The sequence below is a fragment of the Gopherus evgoodei genome, chromosome 2 (genome assembly GCF_007399415.2).
Source record: "Gopherus evgoodei ecotype Sinaloan lineage chromosome 2, rGopEvg1_v1.p, whole genome shotgun sequence".
Lineage (NCBI taxonomy): Eukaryota > Metazoa > Chordata > Testudines > Testudinidae > Gopherus > Gopherus evgoodei.
Window position 1 is genome coordinate 184,030,283 of NC_044323.1, and position 16,135 is coordinate 184,046,417.

Consider the following 16,135-nt stretch of genomic DNA (forward strand, 5'->3'; position numbering starts at 1 on the left):
ATAGGTTTCCAATCTCCCTTTTTCTTCGGTATCAGGAAGTAACGAGAGTAAAAGCCTTTGCCCCTGAGATGTGTGGGTACAGTGAGATGATTCACTTCTTGGTGTAGTAGAATCTCATGAGAAGGGTCCTTGAAAAGGGACAGGGAAGGGTGTTTGGGAGCGGGAAGGGAGGAGAAGTGGATGACACATCCATTCTGGACAATTTCCAGCACCCGCTTGTTGGAGGTTATCCATTCACAGCTGCTGCAGAATGGGGAACGGTGATCTCCAAAAAAAAAGGAAGGGTGTCCCAATGTGCAACTGTAAGGAAAGCATTCTATCGGTACCTCGAACAATTCGTCAAAAGTGTTGCTTTGAAATTGAGGGCTGAGACAAGGGTGGTGGTGGTCCTGATTGTTTGAACGTAGAGAATTTTGATTTATTTCTCTGTGGCTCATACGATCTCTGAAACAAGTACTGAAGAACATACTACGATGATCTCAGCTTGCACTGTGGTTGAGGACTGTTTCTTTTGTAGGCTGGCATATATATCCCCCAGGGATCTCAGAGTTGCTCAAGAATCCTTTAGTGTGTGGAAGGATGCAACTGTCTTCTCAGTGAATAGCTTTGTTCCCTCGAAGCGGAGGTTCTGCTTAGGGAAGCTGGGCAAATGGAGTCAAGATGTCCTCCCAATAACCGCTGCCGGGGAGACTGATTGCGTTGCAATTTTGATCACATCCAACATGCACTGCAGAGACATTTCGCCACTAGTTAGCCTTCGTTAATGATAGCCATGAATTGGTCTTTGTATGCATCCAGAAGCTGGTCAATAAAGGAGTTTAATTTTGCATAGTTCTGATAATCATATTTGGCTAGTAAGGCCTAATAGTTCGCTACCTGAAACTGCAAAAATAGTTTTTTCTGCCAAACAGATCCAAACACATCCCATCTCAGTCATACAGCATAGATTTAAATCGGTATTGGTGACCCCTTGAATTGATTGTGACCACTATAATAGAATTTGGAGGCGGATGGGTGAATAAAAATTGTGTGCCTCCGCTGGCACATAGTACTTTTTGTCTGGCTACTTGCATGTTGGCAGGATGGATGCTGGGGTCTTCCATATGACCCTAGCAGGGTCTAGGAGTGCCTCAGGGAGGGTTACCCTGGCGGAGGTGGAAGAACGTCCACCAGTTTATGATGAGGTTCGAACACCATGAAGTTGCACTTGCAGGGTCTCAGCCACTCTTTGAGTTAGGTCCTGGAATGACCGAAAGTCATCTGCCAGAGATGGCGGGGGGGAGGGAGGAGAACCCACCTCCTCGTCACGATAGGATAATGAGAGGTGGGCTTGAGGAGCCTCTTCCTTTTCCACCTCCACTTCCTGTTCTTCCTGCAAGAATTCAGGAGGGTCTGGTGCCCTTGATCTCACTGCTGAAGGAGGACGTCTCTCTACCTGCTGGTTAATCATGTTAGGGGCCTGTGAGGCTTATCATCTCTGGGCCTGCTGGAGTCTCAGTATGGCCATTGTGGGTAGGGAGCTTGCGGCTGGAACCATGGTTGCCCACACTAAGGAGGTTGAGGGCCGGGGTGGCACCCCTGGTATCCTTGGTGGGACTGGGGTCTATGGTGGGTAATAATTGGCAAGAACCCAGTTCCTCTGGCTCACTATCTGAGTCTGAATGGAAAAGAGGCATTGCGAGGTGTGGAGATGCCATTGTGTCCACTGCTCCTGGTGAGCTCAGTGTCAGGGCCCCAATACTGAGAAGAGGTGAGCCTGGTGCATCACATATCCACAGTAGGGTGACCAGAGACCAAGTGTGAAAAATTGGGACAGAGGGTGGGGGGGGGGGTAATAGGAGCCTATATAAGAAAAAGCCCCATATTTCGGGACTGAACCTATAAAACTGGGACATCTGGTCAACCTAACCAAGAGGTCCGATGCGCATCTGTATTCCACAGGTGCAGATGGTACTGGTATCAGTGCTGAAGGCTGCTGGTGCTGAGGAGCTTATGCTGAGGGAGTTGGTGATGTGGACCTGGTTGTATGGTCCATCAGTGGTCGTATGGTCCATCGGTGCCAGGCGCACCAGGATCAGTGCTGGTGACCTCATTGATGTAGCTTTCCCTGGGGCGGATCGTCTATGTTTATCACCAGATACCACCAGGTATCTCTCTGCCTGTGCCCACTGGGTCTTTGGGTGTTCCAACTGCCTCTGTCGGCTCAGTACTGTCCATGCCCTGGGTACTGACTCTAGGTGGCTTCACGCCATCGGTACAGAAGATACTGATAGAGCCAGATCTGGTTTGATCTGGCTCACTACGGTGACTCACAGATGTCTTCTTACCAGTCCTTAGTGAGTAGCTCATTTCCTTAGAATCACCTGCCCTCAACATAAAAGATTGCAGTGATTTCTCACTCTGGGACTCCGGAAACTGAAGGACCAACTCCATCAGCAAGAGTTTTAGTCTTAACTCTCAGTCCTTCTGTAGCAGGGTGGTCACCTGCTCCTGCCCAGAGGGGTTAAAAAGCAGCCTTGGGGAGGGCTGTGGCTGGGGAAAGGCTGACTAGGGAAGCAGCCTCAGCTGTGGTCATGCCCCAGTCAGGGCCCAGCTGGCCCTTATAAGAGGGCAGTGGGCCAGGAGCTATTCAGAGTCTCTCTCTGTCTCTAGAGAGAGAAGAGCCTAGCTGCTGGGAAGCTGAACCAAGTACCTAGAGTAGAACAGGGCTGGGGAAAGGCCAGATGAGCTGGGGAGCTCCAGCCTGGAAAATTCCCAGGCTGCAGGCCTTGTTAAGGGCCAAAAAGGTACTGGGGTTGCAATGAGGCAGCCCAAGGGTAGTCAAAGGCAGCAGATCCAAACTTTCCTTACCAATGATGAGTGGCAATTATACTGCAGTCTGCCCCAGTGAGCGGGGGCTAGATAGTGACTGGCAGTAGCCAAAGACTCAGGCGCGGTGGGGATAGGAGGTTGGGGGTTCCCTGGGGAGGGGAGACCCAGAGAGACCGCGGGTTACTGCAGGGGGCAGAACCCCGGCAGAAGGGGCACTGAGGGCTGGGAGGGGCACGAGGCCAGCAGCAAGGTGAGACACCGGTCTGCAGAAGGCACTCCTGGGTCCAAAGGCTGGAGAGCCAATTCCATGGATGACCAGCACGAGGTGCAGCAGGGTGAGGTATTGCGCCTAGCTACACCTTCCCTAGACCTGGGTTTTATCTGCTGGCACCAACCACACTTTCGTGGATTGTGCTTCTCCCCAAGGCAGCGAATAAATGCCTGCGCAAGCTGGCTACCCTTCTGGCAGGCAGGGAGCCATACATGCACAGGCAGGACAGACTGCTACATTCTCCGATCGACAGCGTGGGGGTGCACACACACCTACAATGGAGCATCCATAAGGACACTTCTCCAAGAAGTATAATTTTGACTCCGAACAGTTAATTTATATAGCAACCATAATTTTCATACTGTAGGTTGTCAACAAAAGTATTATCTTGTTCCATGCTCTATGTGGGACTTAGATCAGTGAGTTCTTTCACCACTAACTGAAATCTTCTCATTTAAGAGACCATTTTAGATAAATGAGGCTTAGGAGCCAAGACAAACAAGCCAATTGCAAAATGGAATAATACTAGGGCAAGAACAAGACAGCAACGAAATTAAGAGCTATATAAGCAGATGGGAACATACAAATAAAACCCATTACCTGCTTGTTGTAAATATTGGCTGCAATCCTTTTACGCAGTACTAATTCCATAGCAGCAGGATGACTAAGTTGCACAGTGATCTTCACTATTAAGTAAATCCTCTCATTTTGTGGTGTTACCCTGTTCAAATGTACTGAATCATGGACTGAAGAATCCCAAGCAGCAGTGGCTGAAACCTAAGTGGACAAATTGAGTAGTGGAGTAAAAGGAGAAAAAGAAAATGAATGTCAATTACTTCAATTTAAAATTTACCAGAATTTAACAAGAAATAGTAACACCATTAATGAAAGAAAAACAGCTGCAGTGGGCACTTAAGGAGCAGAAGTGCCATGGGTGTGTCAGGATCTGAAAGGCCACATTGGAATATGTGATCCTGGTGCAGTGCAGAGCCCATGTGTAGTGGGGATCTATACACAGCTGCAAGCAGAAGGTTAAAGTGAAGGGAAGGACCACAGGATTCACTACATGAATCCTCTGGCTGTCCCTTACTTGGGACTTGATCCAAAGCTCACTAAATTCAATTGGCATTAGGAGTGGGCCATAGCAGAGGGGCACACAAAGGCCTCTGCATCTTCCATCCTATGAAAGATCTTTTCCTTTTCCTTCTGCAGGCATCCCCACTACAACCCAGCCAAGTTATTCATCCTGGGAGCTGGTCTCAGGATATATGCCTAAATGGAAAGTGGAATAAGTGAAAAATCAAGTACAACTCCAGATTTAATCTACAATTAGAGAGCACTTTTCACTTAGAACGGTCCCAAACCTTTTACAAACAAACATGACCCACAACAGGAAAAATAATCTATTTATTACTTTAGAAATTAAGGCCTTATCTAGTTTGGAAGACATTGTAGTGACTAGAGAATAAGTAGCATTATGACAAGAGCCAAGAGGGTGCAAACTGAGAAAATGCAGAGAGGAAAGCATTTTTAGACAGTTAAAAAGTCTTTTCCAAAAAGATTCAACATCCCCCACTTCTCTAAGTTAAGCAATGAGAGCTAAAAATTTACATTCTCTAAGACCCCAAAGAAATCTTCTACAAAATCCAGGACGTTCGTGGTATTTCTAGGATAAAAAGCAGAAAGAGACCTAAAAATAACCTTTATCAACAACTTTCATATCTTCTGTTCATAAGATAAAAACCCTGTATTTTTTAAATGCTTTACAGGTCACCTGTAAACTGAAAAAATCGAACATGGATCACTTCGTCCACCACTGAAATATAGCTAATTCCAGGGAGGACATGGCAGCTGTTTGACGTCGCACATCAATATAGCACAGGAAGCAAGGAATATCTCATCCAAATGAAACCGCATAAAAGAATTTGGGGCTAAAGAATGTAATTACAGAAACTGAATTTGTTAGCAACTCTACTCCAACGAAAAGCGCAATAGAACGCATGACTATAGTTTTATAAATATGGGTAGTAACTGCATGGTCTGAAGACTGAAAGAATGACCCTTGCACCAAAAATATTAACCACAACAATAAATTAATAAACATTTATAATTAATTTGATACTTAACTAGTCATAAGAATTAAACACATAATAAAAACACAAAGCAGAAAGCAAGCATGAATGTAAGTTGCAATTGCCAGGTAGGAGGCTTATTAGTAATTTACCTCATCATCACTGTGTTTTATGATTGGCAGATAAAAGAACTGACTCCCATGCTCCTTTGGCAGTATTGAGTTAACTCCTGATGCATGGGGACCTACAAGCTGTTCATTGGCACTGAGGTCATCAGCTAATGAAATCAACACACAAAGAACACAAATGAAAAAATAAGGTCTACATCAAAGGATATAAATTAATAGAAGTTTGAATTGTTATAAAGGCCTGAATTGTTACAAAGGCCTATCAGGTGATTTGTACCTCTTTCATACTGTATTAAGTGTTGGCTAATCATAACTAATACACCAAATTATGGGGAAGCTTGCCACATACAGAAAAGGGGTCAAGGAAAACTAGGTTGAGACCATAATATTCATTCTCACTTGTGACCCAAACAAAATTTTAGACTAGATTTTTAGAGGCTCATGAATTAATATATTATGCCAGGCAGGGTCTGAATTTTTTTTTTTATCTATCCATTCATCTTAACCAGCTAGCTTCTCATATAACATCCATCGCTGAGGTATCAAGGCATCTTTAGGAGACCAGAATACTAAGGTATCTGGACATTTGATTTTACACATGGGACTACATTAGGGTCATGGTCAAGCAAGTTTTGTAATATTCCACTGAATCAGGTAGTTCTTCCTTAACATCTTGTTTTGTCTCCTACCTACTAACTTCCAAAAACCCTCAGATATAAACCAAATTTCAGCTAAGAGATGCCATCTCTTTCAAGAACAAACACTAAGTCATTTTAGTAGTCCTTTAGTACTAGAAGAACTCGGTGACTTCCCTGGGAGAAGTTTCAAATACTCTGCATAGGCATAAAACTCTTTAATTATGCTACTAACTTGCAGTTTAAATAATAGTTACTTTTGAACCAGAAGGAGAGCAAAAACAACAACAACTTCTCAATAGCAAATGGACAATTTTCTATCAGTGCTTTAAAGAAATATGTTCTTGCAGATAGAACTGAAGCACCTTTTGAAACTTGCACTAGATTTACCTATCTGCTGTCGATCTTAAGTTTAAACCCTGCGTCTTTTGGGGGCACTATAATGCATCAAATTTCCTCAAGTATCTTTTAGGAAAATCTCCTTCAGATCTCTTACAATCTCTTGTTATTTGGTCCCAGTTGTAAAGTTATTCTCTGCTTATTTGCACCAGTCTGTGAAATCAGAAAAAAAGAATTTTTCCTTCTAAAAGCTGTACAATATAGCAGAATCAGAGGCATAACTCAAGTTTTTATTTTCCCTGCCTTTCAGGGCCACTCCTTCATTTACCAGTTTATTGAGCTGAATTCAATTATTTCAGTAAAAACAGCATTAAAGAAATTTCCTAACCTGCAGGTACAACTTACCATTCAAATCAAGGAAAAGGACAGGTATGTGTGTTTCCATTCCTGAAGGTGGGGTCCTGGAAGTAAGAACAAACTGCTGTCAATATGGTAAAATAAATATATAAGCTAACCTGCACAGGCAGCTATCCATGCAGTATTTACATACAATGCATCCAGTGATTAAAACCTTCAGACATTTTGGTGGAGAATTTAACTGCACCAAAAAAAATTAGTTTAAAAAAAAAGTTATAGTACCCATAGATCTAGTAATTCACCCACCTATTATAGATATTCTATTCCTATATATATGACTATATGTATAGCTTAAATAAAAACATTCACCATGGTGATGTAGCACGTTTCAATAGTTATGTGAACTTCATCTTTAAATGACTTGTTCTGTGCATACACATTTTCAGCCATGTTGTTGAACAGCTTTCCCCCACACAGAATTAACTCATCCTTTTTTTTTTTTTTTTTAAAAAGAGAGGTCAAATCCTAGTCCATTAAAATAAAACTCTATTTGTTTATTTCAATTGTCTCATACACATAGGTGAACAGACTTTCAAGTAAGTGTGTGTGTAACTAATCACTGAAATTAAATGCCACAGCATTTATATCAATGTGTACATTTTTAGCTAAATGGTACACAATATCTAAATTGAGAAAGAAAAGTCACAGGAACCTAGAAATCAGAGATAGGAAAAAAAATCTACTAGATCATCTAATCCAGCCTTCTGCTAACAAAGGACTGCCTACCTCGCTTTGTACACTAGTTTCAGTCAAACAGAACAATTATTCTTAGCCAAGTTTTTCCCAACTTAAGAAGTGTGGACTACATATAAGCTAGGTTTGATTTTGGTTTGGGTTTTTTCTCCTTAAAGCCAGTTTTAATTATCTGAGTACAAATAAAAGCCTCTGAAACTTGTGTGTGTGTTTGAGTGGGGAACAAAACCTTTTTAAATTGGTCCAAATATTTAAAAAAGGCAAAGTAGAATTTTATTAAGTTTTCTATAATTTGTCTTTGAGCCAACAAAATGAACATATGAAAGATTTCAACCTACGGGTAGTATTCAGAATTATAACCACCTGAAAACAAGTGCTTAGATTTAACGTTACTGCTCAAATTGTAACTACAGGATTGTTACCTCAGAGTTTCTGTATAACAAGTTAGCTAGGCAACTTTTTCTTCAGATTCTGAACATACTGTGCATTCTACAAGTTAGCTCTATTACATTTTGCCGAACAGTTCTTTGCTCTTGGAGGAGGAAGTTCAGATGTAGTTCCTTTTGTATCCAATGCAAAGCACCAAACAGGAAATTTATTGAGGAACAGTTTATATTCATATTAGGATATTACAGACTCTGGGCCTGATTCACCACTGTTCTTCCAGCTTCACACCAATTAATGCTAGTGTAACACTGGAATACAACAGTGGTGAATCAGACCCTCAAATTTCACCACTTAATTTTCTATGCACACATACAAAAAAAGATGTTGGGGGTTTGTATTTTTGAGCTCTATTTACACATACCAATCTGCAGGAGCACCTGGGATGCCACTGCCTGGGGCTGGGACAAGAACTGCATTCCTCTCTTCTGTTAGTCCCATCCACTGTTCTAGTAGCCGTGCTTCCCGTTCTATTTCATCCTCCGTTTTCTCTACAGTGAAAGAGACAATATATTAGATGTATGACTTTAAATTGCATTTGTGGTTCACATTTTCCTATAACAAAATTACAGCTTATCACTAGATTATAAATCACACTATGCAGACTTGTGACACTGAAATCTGAACTACTGTATACATTTCAACTTTACTAGAAAAAGTTCCTCTATGAGTTAATGTGACTTTTTTTTTAACCTTTTTATTCTAAACAACGTGCTAAGCACAATTCTAAGTTTCACATCAAGTGAAATTATGTTTGGAAAGGGAGACAAAGTACAAAGAGAATTTAAGCTTCAAGTGATACAAACCTTGCTTATTGCTGATTTTTTTAATCTGTTCATCTAAGTACTCCCTGCGTTTTATGAGTGCATCAGACCACCTTTCTCGCACACAGTTTAAATCTTCTTCCTAATGTGGGGAAAGAAAATATTTTCCTGAACATATCATATTGATCTTTACAAAGGACATACAATTGTATGTGATAATTTGTGATCAGAAATGCTATTCGAAATTTTTGCATGATTAATATGCAGGAAGCTTTCATTTATATCATGCACACTGATTAAGCAGTACACCATCCAGGAATTAAAAGTCAGTATCTTTCAAGCTTCAAATTACAAAAGAAAAAGCATGAAAAGTTGAAACTATACCAGCTGCTGTATAATTTTTATGCTGTCAACATTTCTAAAATGTTCATATACAGAATTTGTGATTTACAGGTTAAGTATTAAGACCAGGGAAGTGGCATCCAAACTGTTTAATGCAGTGGAATGGGGAAAATAGGCCAGGTGTTTTCCTGAAGATGGCAGACAGATCAGTATATCCTTAAACCTGCATAAAATTCTGTTACTAGCTGCCATCAGTGCAATAAAAAATTCCCCATGCAAAGAGAATCTATCATGCATTCATGCTTTATGACATCACAGGAATACACCTCTACCTCGATATAACACAATCCAATATAACACAAATTCAGATATAACGCAGTAAAGCAGTGCTCCGGGATGGCGGGGCTGCGCACTCTGGTGGATCAAAGGAAGTTCGATTCAATGCAGTTTCACCGACAATGCAATAAGATTTTTTGGCTCCCGAGGAGTTATATTGGGGTAGAGGTGTACTTGGACTATTCTTCTCTGTGATTCAAGGTGTCAGGAAGCGCACAAACAGCCTGCAGGAAGTTAGTACCTAAACTGACATTTTGAAGACTATTAAAGAACATACTATGCTATATTAAGGGATGTCAACGCCTATGCCTGAATAAGGTTTGGCTTCTTCCAAGCGCCAAAATCAAATATAAGTCTTACAACTAGGAAGATATCAGGAATATGATTTCCATTTTTAGCATTTATTCTTATTCTTTTTAAATGCTATCTTTTGGTGATGCATATTTTTAGCTTTCCAAATTTTAACATCTCTAAAGCTACTCAGAATACAAAATACAGACTAACTTTTTTATTTTTTTAGATAAGCTAAAATTAAACTTCGATAGCCTAAAAAACAAAAATTCTCATTAAAATATTTAATTTCACAGCACTTCCACTTTGCCTCTCTATTAGCATTTTCAAACAGTAATACATTTTCTAAAGACAAGAAGTTTGCTTTTTAAAGAACAACCTATGACGTAAATTCTGGATAGTAAATGTTAATGAAGGTTGCATGTTTTTATTGTAAGAAACTGTATTTGCATTCTAATATTAAAGTTGCTAAGCTTTATTTATTTTTTAAAGTAACAGGAAGTTAGAAGATCTGATTGTTGGAAATACTATAGAAAAAAGAAGTGAAGTGTAAGATTATAAAGTAAATTATAATATAATATATACTGAAATGGCAATGTTTTTATAGCCCAGGCAGTCTTTTTAATGCAGAGAATGTATTTTTAAAGCTGCTTTTGCTTGCTCCAATACTCTTATCCACTTTAAAGTTGCTGGCTATTAGCATTAGCTGTGCCCCATGCCACAGGATATACAGCAACAGCAGCAATACCTGATAACTATCCATATCACCATCATCAACATCATCTCTCTGGTAGGAGAAAATAAATTTTGTAAAACACAAAGAACATGCATTTTACTTGACAAAACAGCACACTGAAAAAAACACATACTTATAAAACCCCAAACATTTCCATCACACACAAACTGGTACAAAGGCAAAGCATTTATACAATTTAATCACCAGAGTCATACAATTAGTTGAGTTCATTACATTTTTGTTTGGTTATATGATAGTGATTAATAAATAAAAGTACTGGTCTCAATTTTCTTACTTGATCTGAGTATCTCACCTGTGATATGAGTATTGTTGTTAGTGTATATTTAAATTTTTTTTTTCAAATATTTTTGACTTCTTATATATACTGCACAAGTTTTTAAACAGACAATGAGCTGTCAAATTTCTAAAGAGAACAGGTAACACCAGACAGTAGGCAGGAATTAAGGAATTAGATCAACATTATTATGGTAGAGGTAGGAGCCCTTGAAAATAATGGATTGTACAAAATATTGACAAGCCCTTAGATCTAACATTATGACTGAGCACTTCTATTATATATGCAAACGTAAACAGGCAAGGGAAAGTTAGGTGGCTCTATAGTGAACTGATCGGTACATTAAATGTTTGTATATACACACATAGGTAATGTGTATTTCTGTGCCCAAATCTGCTCTCAATGACATTAGTGGGTGTTCTGCCACTGGCTTCAACAGGAACAAACTTGGGCCTATAAGCAGATATCACACACATATATATCTGGCATCTGTTAAAGTAAGCAAAAGTAACAGAATATTATGTATGGATGTGATTATATTAAAATACTCGGGCCTCCATTTTGATTTTATAACTTGAACTATTTTAAGGAGGTTCTCAAACAGAAAAACAAATAATAATTAACTAGTGCATTAACCAGTTCCCCTACCTGGTAGCTGTCCAACCCCCTCTGTAGTTTGGTTGATCTGGCAGTCACGCAGCCTATAGACACAGAAAGAATGGCTTCCACCATGAGAGGAAGTGTTCCCGAATGCTGTACAGGCTTCACTGTCACTTGAACTCTTCGAGAATGACCCTGAACAAATGACCAGAAGAATGAGAGAGAAATTAAGAATAACATTTTAAGAATACTCTTAAAGCAGGTTAACAGGGCAGGAAAAGGACTCAGTACCTGCCTAAGTTGGAAAATCCCACCAGTGTTTACATCCTTTGCCTGATGGAGTTCAACTGCTGTATATTCCCCCATCTCATTTAGTTCTTGTATGGAAATCCACATTTCTATTCTGCGAGTTACTTCACTCCACCTAAAGAGAGACACCCCAAACAAGCAACATTTGTAATTCAGATCAGTAAGAGTACAAAGTTTCTCTAACATTGCAAGTATCTTACCCTAATCTTTTTAGAAAGCTGATGGAATCATTCCTTGTAGCTTATTCATACCTGTCTCTCAGTGTCCTAGTTTTAGCATGAAGAGAATCAACCTCCCAAATGGAGCTGCCATTGCCAGTACATCTGTGACCCCACACCTCAATAGCAAGAGCTCCTTCTGAAATGAACTCCAGAAATTCCTCTGACACATTCACCACATAGTCCTGGAAACAGAGAAGGGGAACTACATTCTATTAACAAATCAAATCTCCTCATTTTGTTTGCAATGGGGGGCAGAGCAAATGTGGTCTCTGCTTGCATGGCAGAGGTAACAATTTGGATGAGAAGCCTTAGATTCACAGGCAGGGCCTTGAAGGCACAGAAGACTTGAGACAAATCTCAAGAATCCATACATGTGTGTTTCCAACATTTTAATGTTATGAATATTTCAACCACACTCTAAATCGGGGTGGGCAAATTATGGCCCACGGGCTGGATCCAGGCCCTCAGGGCTTTGGATCTGGCCTGCGGGATTGCCACCCGTGGCACTGTGGGCCCTGCACCATTCGCAGAAGCGGGCAGCACCACTTCCCTGCGGTTCCCGGGGGGGGGGAGGGCAGAGGGCTCCGTGCGTTGCCCTTGCCTCCAGGCACCGCTCTCCGCAGCTCCTATTGGCCAGGAACGGAGAACTGCGGTCAATGGGAGCTTCAGGGAGGTACCTGGGGGCATAGCAAAGGCAGTGCATACACAGCCCTCCAACCCCACTCCCCGTTCCCCAGGGGCTGCAGCGCTTCCTGGAGCGGTGCAACGTGGGGCCAGGGCAGGCATGCAGGGAGCCTGCCCTGGCCCCAGTGCGCGCTGCTGCCACCCTGGAGCCGCTTTAGGTAAGCAGCACAGGGCAGGAGCCCGAACCCCTCCTGCACCCCACTCCTCAACCCCCTGCAGCAGTCTGCACCCCTCCTGCACCCCAATCCCCAGCCCTGAGCCCCTCATACACCCTGTACCCCTCCTCTGCCCCACTCCCTTGCCCTGAGCCCCTTCCTGCATACCACACCCCCTCCCACACCCAGCACTCCTTCTCGCACCCCAACCCCCTGCCCTGCATACAAATTTCCCCACTCAGATGTGGTCCTTGGCCCAAAAAGTTTGCCCATCTCTGCTCTAAATAGCCTTATGTTTATGCTCTCTAAGTCACTGATATCATTAAACCCTTCAATTCATATATAGCAAAATCTCATAGTAAGTGTTGGTGTTTCTTTACAAGTTTAAAGACAACTGTTTTGAACGTACAACTAAATTATAACAAGCTATGACTACAGCATATTATAAATTTGAGTTTCTTCCCAAAAATGCAGTTTCCTAGCAATTATGATACAGGATATTTAGTTGCATTTTTTCCCCATAAGTTTATATGCCATTTAGGGTCATGCTCTGAATAGTTCATCTCAAACATATTGCCCTCCTGATATGCTGTTTAAAATAAAATAATTACCTTACAGTGAGAGAAGGTCACTGTAAACTGAGCTTCCTTGCTCTGAGGTGATGGCACATCAGGATCAACCACTGGTGCTGCTACAGTTGACTCACACTGATCCCAGAACGCGTATTGACAGAAGACAAAGTTAGACAGATTCAGTGGTAGTCCAGTTGCTTCTTTTATTTTTACCTGGGTGAGATAAACAGAAACTCAGAGTAATGTGATTATTTCTTCTTATAGATTGTTTAAAAACTAAAGCATGTAAGTGACAATTAACATTCAGGACAAAATTTTCAAAAGAGACCTCAAACCACTCTCTAAACATGCATCTATTCTGGAAGCCTGCAGTTTTGCATATGCAAAAACTCAGAGGCATTTGTGTTCACAGTGTTTAAGTATTTCACTTGCAGACCTATATCCACATTTTTGATCACGTAAAATGCTAGGCTCCCAAAATTGAATATGTAAGTTTACACTTTAAAGCTATACACACAATTATTTATTAAAGGGATTGTACTGATGGCAACTGAGACTGACATAATCTCTAACCATACAGCATGAATAGCCACAAAAACTTCTCTACTTGACAAATCAACCCTGAAATGCAAGGATCACCTCTTCTGTAACTGCCAAGAAGGGTGTCTCTTGGGATGTCAGTATTTGTGGTGTGGACCTGTGTCCACTAGAAACTGAACTGAAAACACTCAATTCATAGTCATTCAATGGTAATCATTTTTGATCAATACTAATCTGGACTACATCTGACTCAAAGGGAGAGAGATGAGTCTCTTTCCTATTAACAACATCCTAAACAACCAAGTCCTGCAAAATTTAATATTTATATTGGATTGTAACAATACATTTGTTTTTTAAAAAAATGTCTCAACTAACAGATTGTCTCCTACTTACCCTGCAGGTGAGCTTTTTTGCTCTGTGAATAATTTCTCCATTGCTGTCCATGATTTCCAGGCTTCCGCTCTCACTGGAGTTCTCAGAAGAGTCATCCCCTTCTGCTACACGTTCTGGAACAACACCAGTGACTCGCATCACTTCAACATGCAGCCGTCCTGCAACCTGAAGCACAAATACTAAATATTTATGCTTTAAGAACATTAGAACATTGTATAATATCCAACTTTCAAGGGGAGAGAAGGGGAGCAGGCAACAAGCAGTGGAATTGAAATGTCACTGCACCTTAAACACTGAATAGAAGGGGAATAATACCACAGGGAAAAATAAAAGGGAGAGACTATGGAGAAAATGAATGCATCATACATTTATCCCACTATTCAACTTTTCAATTCACACAATTCAATTCAAAACAGTAAAAGTACTTAGGGTCATTACTGCAGTGGATTTGTGGCTGAACTTTAATTGGGGTTAAATAAATTTGTGCATGAAGCTGAGGTGCATTAATCTCTGACTTTGTATTACTTGTCTGCCAAATTACCATCACAAAATGCATTTTACGTTTTTAGTCAAACAAATTTTCTTAGTCATAAAATGAACAGTGTTTTGCTGATTGGATATTTAAAGGTACAAAAAAGACTCATTATAAAAATAAAAAAAATCAGCACTTAGGTTAGTCAAAATTTTAGTGAGAGATATTTATCCATAAAACAGGTTACAAACCTAGAACTAATTGCATTCCCTCTTTCCACTTACAATACATTATACATTACCAATACATTAAGATTCTATTTAGCCTTACCTCCCCCTGCTGGCTGATGATCGGCACTGCATATTGAAGTTTAACATCATAGAAAAGGCACTCCAAAAAGACATTTGCTACTCCAATTAAGATATGGTTTTCTTGTGCTTCATAGAAAGGGTCACCTTTTTTACCAGTGAGCTTCCTTATCTGTTTTGGTTTTTTTAAGAAGGTACATTAATTACTTTTTAAAAGTTGTAAACTTAGTGGAACCATCAAAATGTGCACAAACCACAACTGAATAAACATATATTCTTTATTCTGTGACCTTTACCCTTAGTCACCTCACCCCACTGATGTTTCTCTCTCAGTCATCACATCACACCTAAATTTAAATGTGAAGCTCATCACAAAATTCAAATAAGATCTTTGGATGGGGATTATGTAATGCCTTTAGTTTCACTCATACAAATAATAAAATATGATCTACATTTTGAAAGACCTTCAGCCAAATTTAGACCCTGTTCTAAGTCAGTGCAATTCCAGGGACTTCAAGGAATTGCACCTCCTTATATCTCATCTGAAACTAGTCTTTAAAAAGAAAGAACCAAATTATTTCCCCAATACCCAGCTAGATATATGGGCTGGATGCTGGGGAACACTGCAAGTGCAAGAGGTGTTAGGGCAGCAATCAAGGAGGAATCTCCCCCATAGGCCTGGAGCTGCTTCCTTACTGCTACATGGCTGAAATAACCTCTACAGCTTTTTAAATACAAACACCCCTGTCATAAACAGATAGCTAAGGGTTAATGTCTCTTTCACCTGAAGCACCTGACCAGAGGACCAATCAGGAAACCAGATTTTTTCAACTTTGGGTGGAGGGATTTTGTGTCTGAGGTCTTTGTCTGTCTGCCTGCTTTCTCTGAGCTTTGGAGAAGTAGTTTCTGCTTTCTAATCTTCTGTTTCTAAGTGTAAGGACAAAGAGATCAGATAGTAAGTTATATGGTTTCTTTTCTTTGGTATTTGCATGAATATAAGTGCTGGAGTGCTTTGATTTGTATTCTTTTTGAATAAGGCTGTTTATTCAATATTCTTTTAAGCAATCGACCCTGTATTTTGTCACCTTAATACAGAGAGACCATTTGTATGTATTTTTTCTTCCTTTTTATATAAAGTTTTCTTTTTGAGACCTGTTGGAGTTTTCTTTTCTGGGAAATTTCAGGGAAATTGAGTCTGTACTCACCAGGGAATTGGTGGGAGGAAGAAATCAGGGGGAGATCTGTGTGTGTTGGATTTGCTAGCCTGATTTTGCATTCCCTCTGGGTGAAGAGGAAAGTGCTTTTGT

General features: G+C 40.5%; 1 protein-coding gene across 7 annotated transcripts in view; it reads right to left on the reverse strand.

Annotated features, from left to right (window-relative positions):
* Nucleotides 1–16,135, reverse strand: part of KIF13A (kinesin family member 13A) — a 208,227-nt gene that overhangs the window by 24,021 nt on the left and 168,071 nt on the right. For 4 of the 7 annotated variants that reach the window (XM_030552496.1, XM_030552498.1, XM_030552500.1 and 1 more), the window contains exons 20-31: nt 14,851–15,000; nt 14,049–14,213; nt 13,155–13,328; nt 11,735–11,886; nt 11,466–11,598; nt 11,223–11,369; nt 10,292–10,330; nt 8,617–8,716; nt 8,175–8,301; nt 6,662–6,717; nt 5,307–5,431; nt 3,683–3,859 (exon numbers count right to left, since the gene is read on the reverse strand). In XM_030552496.1, the coding sequence (XP_030408356.1) occupies nt 3,683–3,859; nt 5,307–5,431; nt 6,662–6,717; nt 8,175–8,301; nt 8,617–8,716; nt 10,292–10,330; nt 11,223–11,369; nt 11,466–11,598; nt 11,735–11,886; nt 13,155–13,328; nt 14,049–14,213; nt 14,851–15,000 (1,545 nt within the window). The remainder of the gene's footprint in view (nt 1–3,682; nt 3,860–5,306; nt 5,432–6,661; nt 6,718–8,174; nt 8,302–8,616; nt 8,717–10,291; nt 10,331–11,222; nt 11,370–11,465; nt 11,599–11,734; nt 11,887–13,154; nt 13,329–14,048; nt 14,214–14,850; nt 15,001–16,135) is intronic. The other 3 variants (XM_030552502.1, XM_030552497.1, XM_030552499.1) reach the window with 2 other exon arrangements.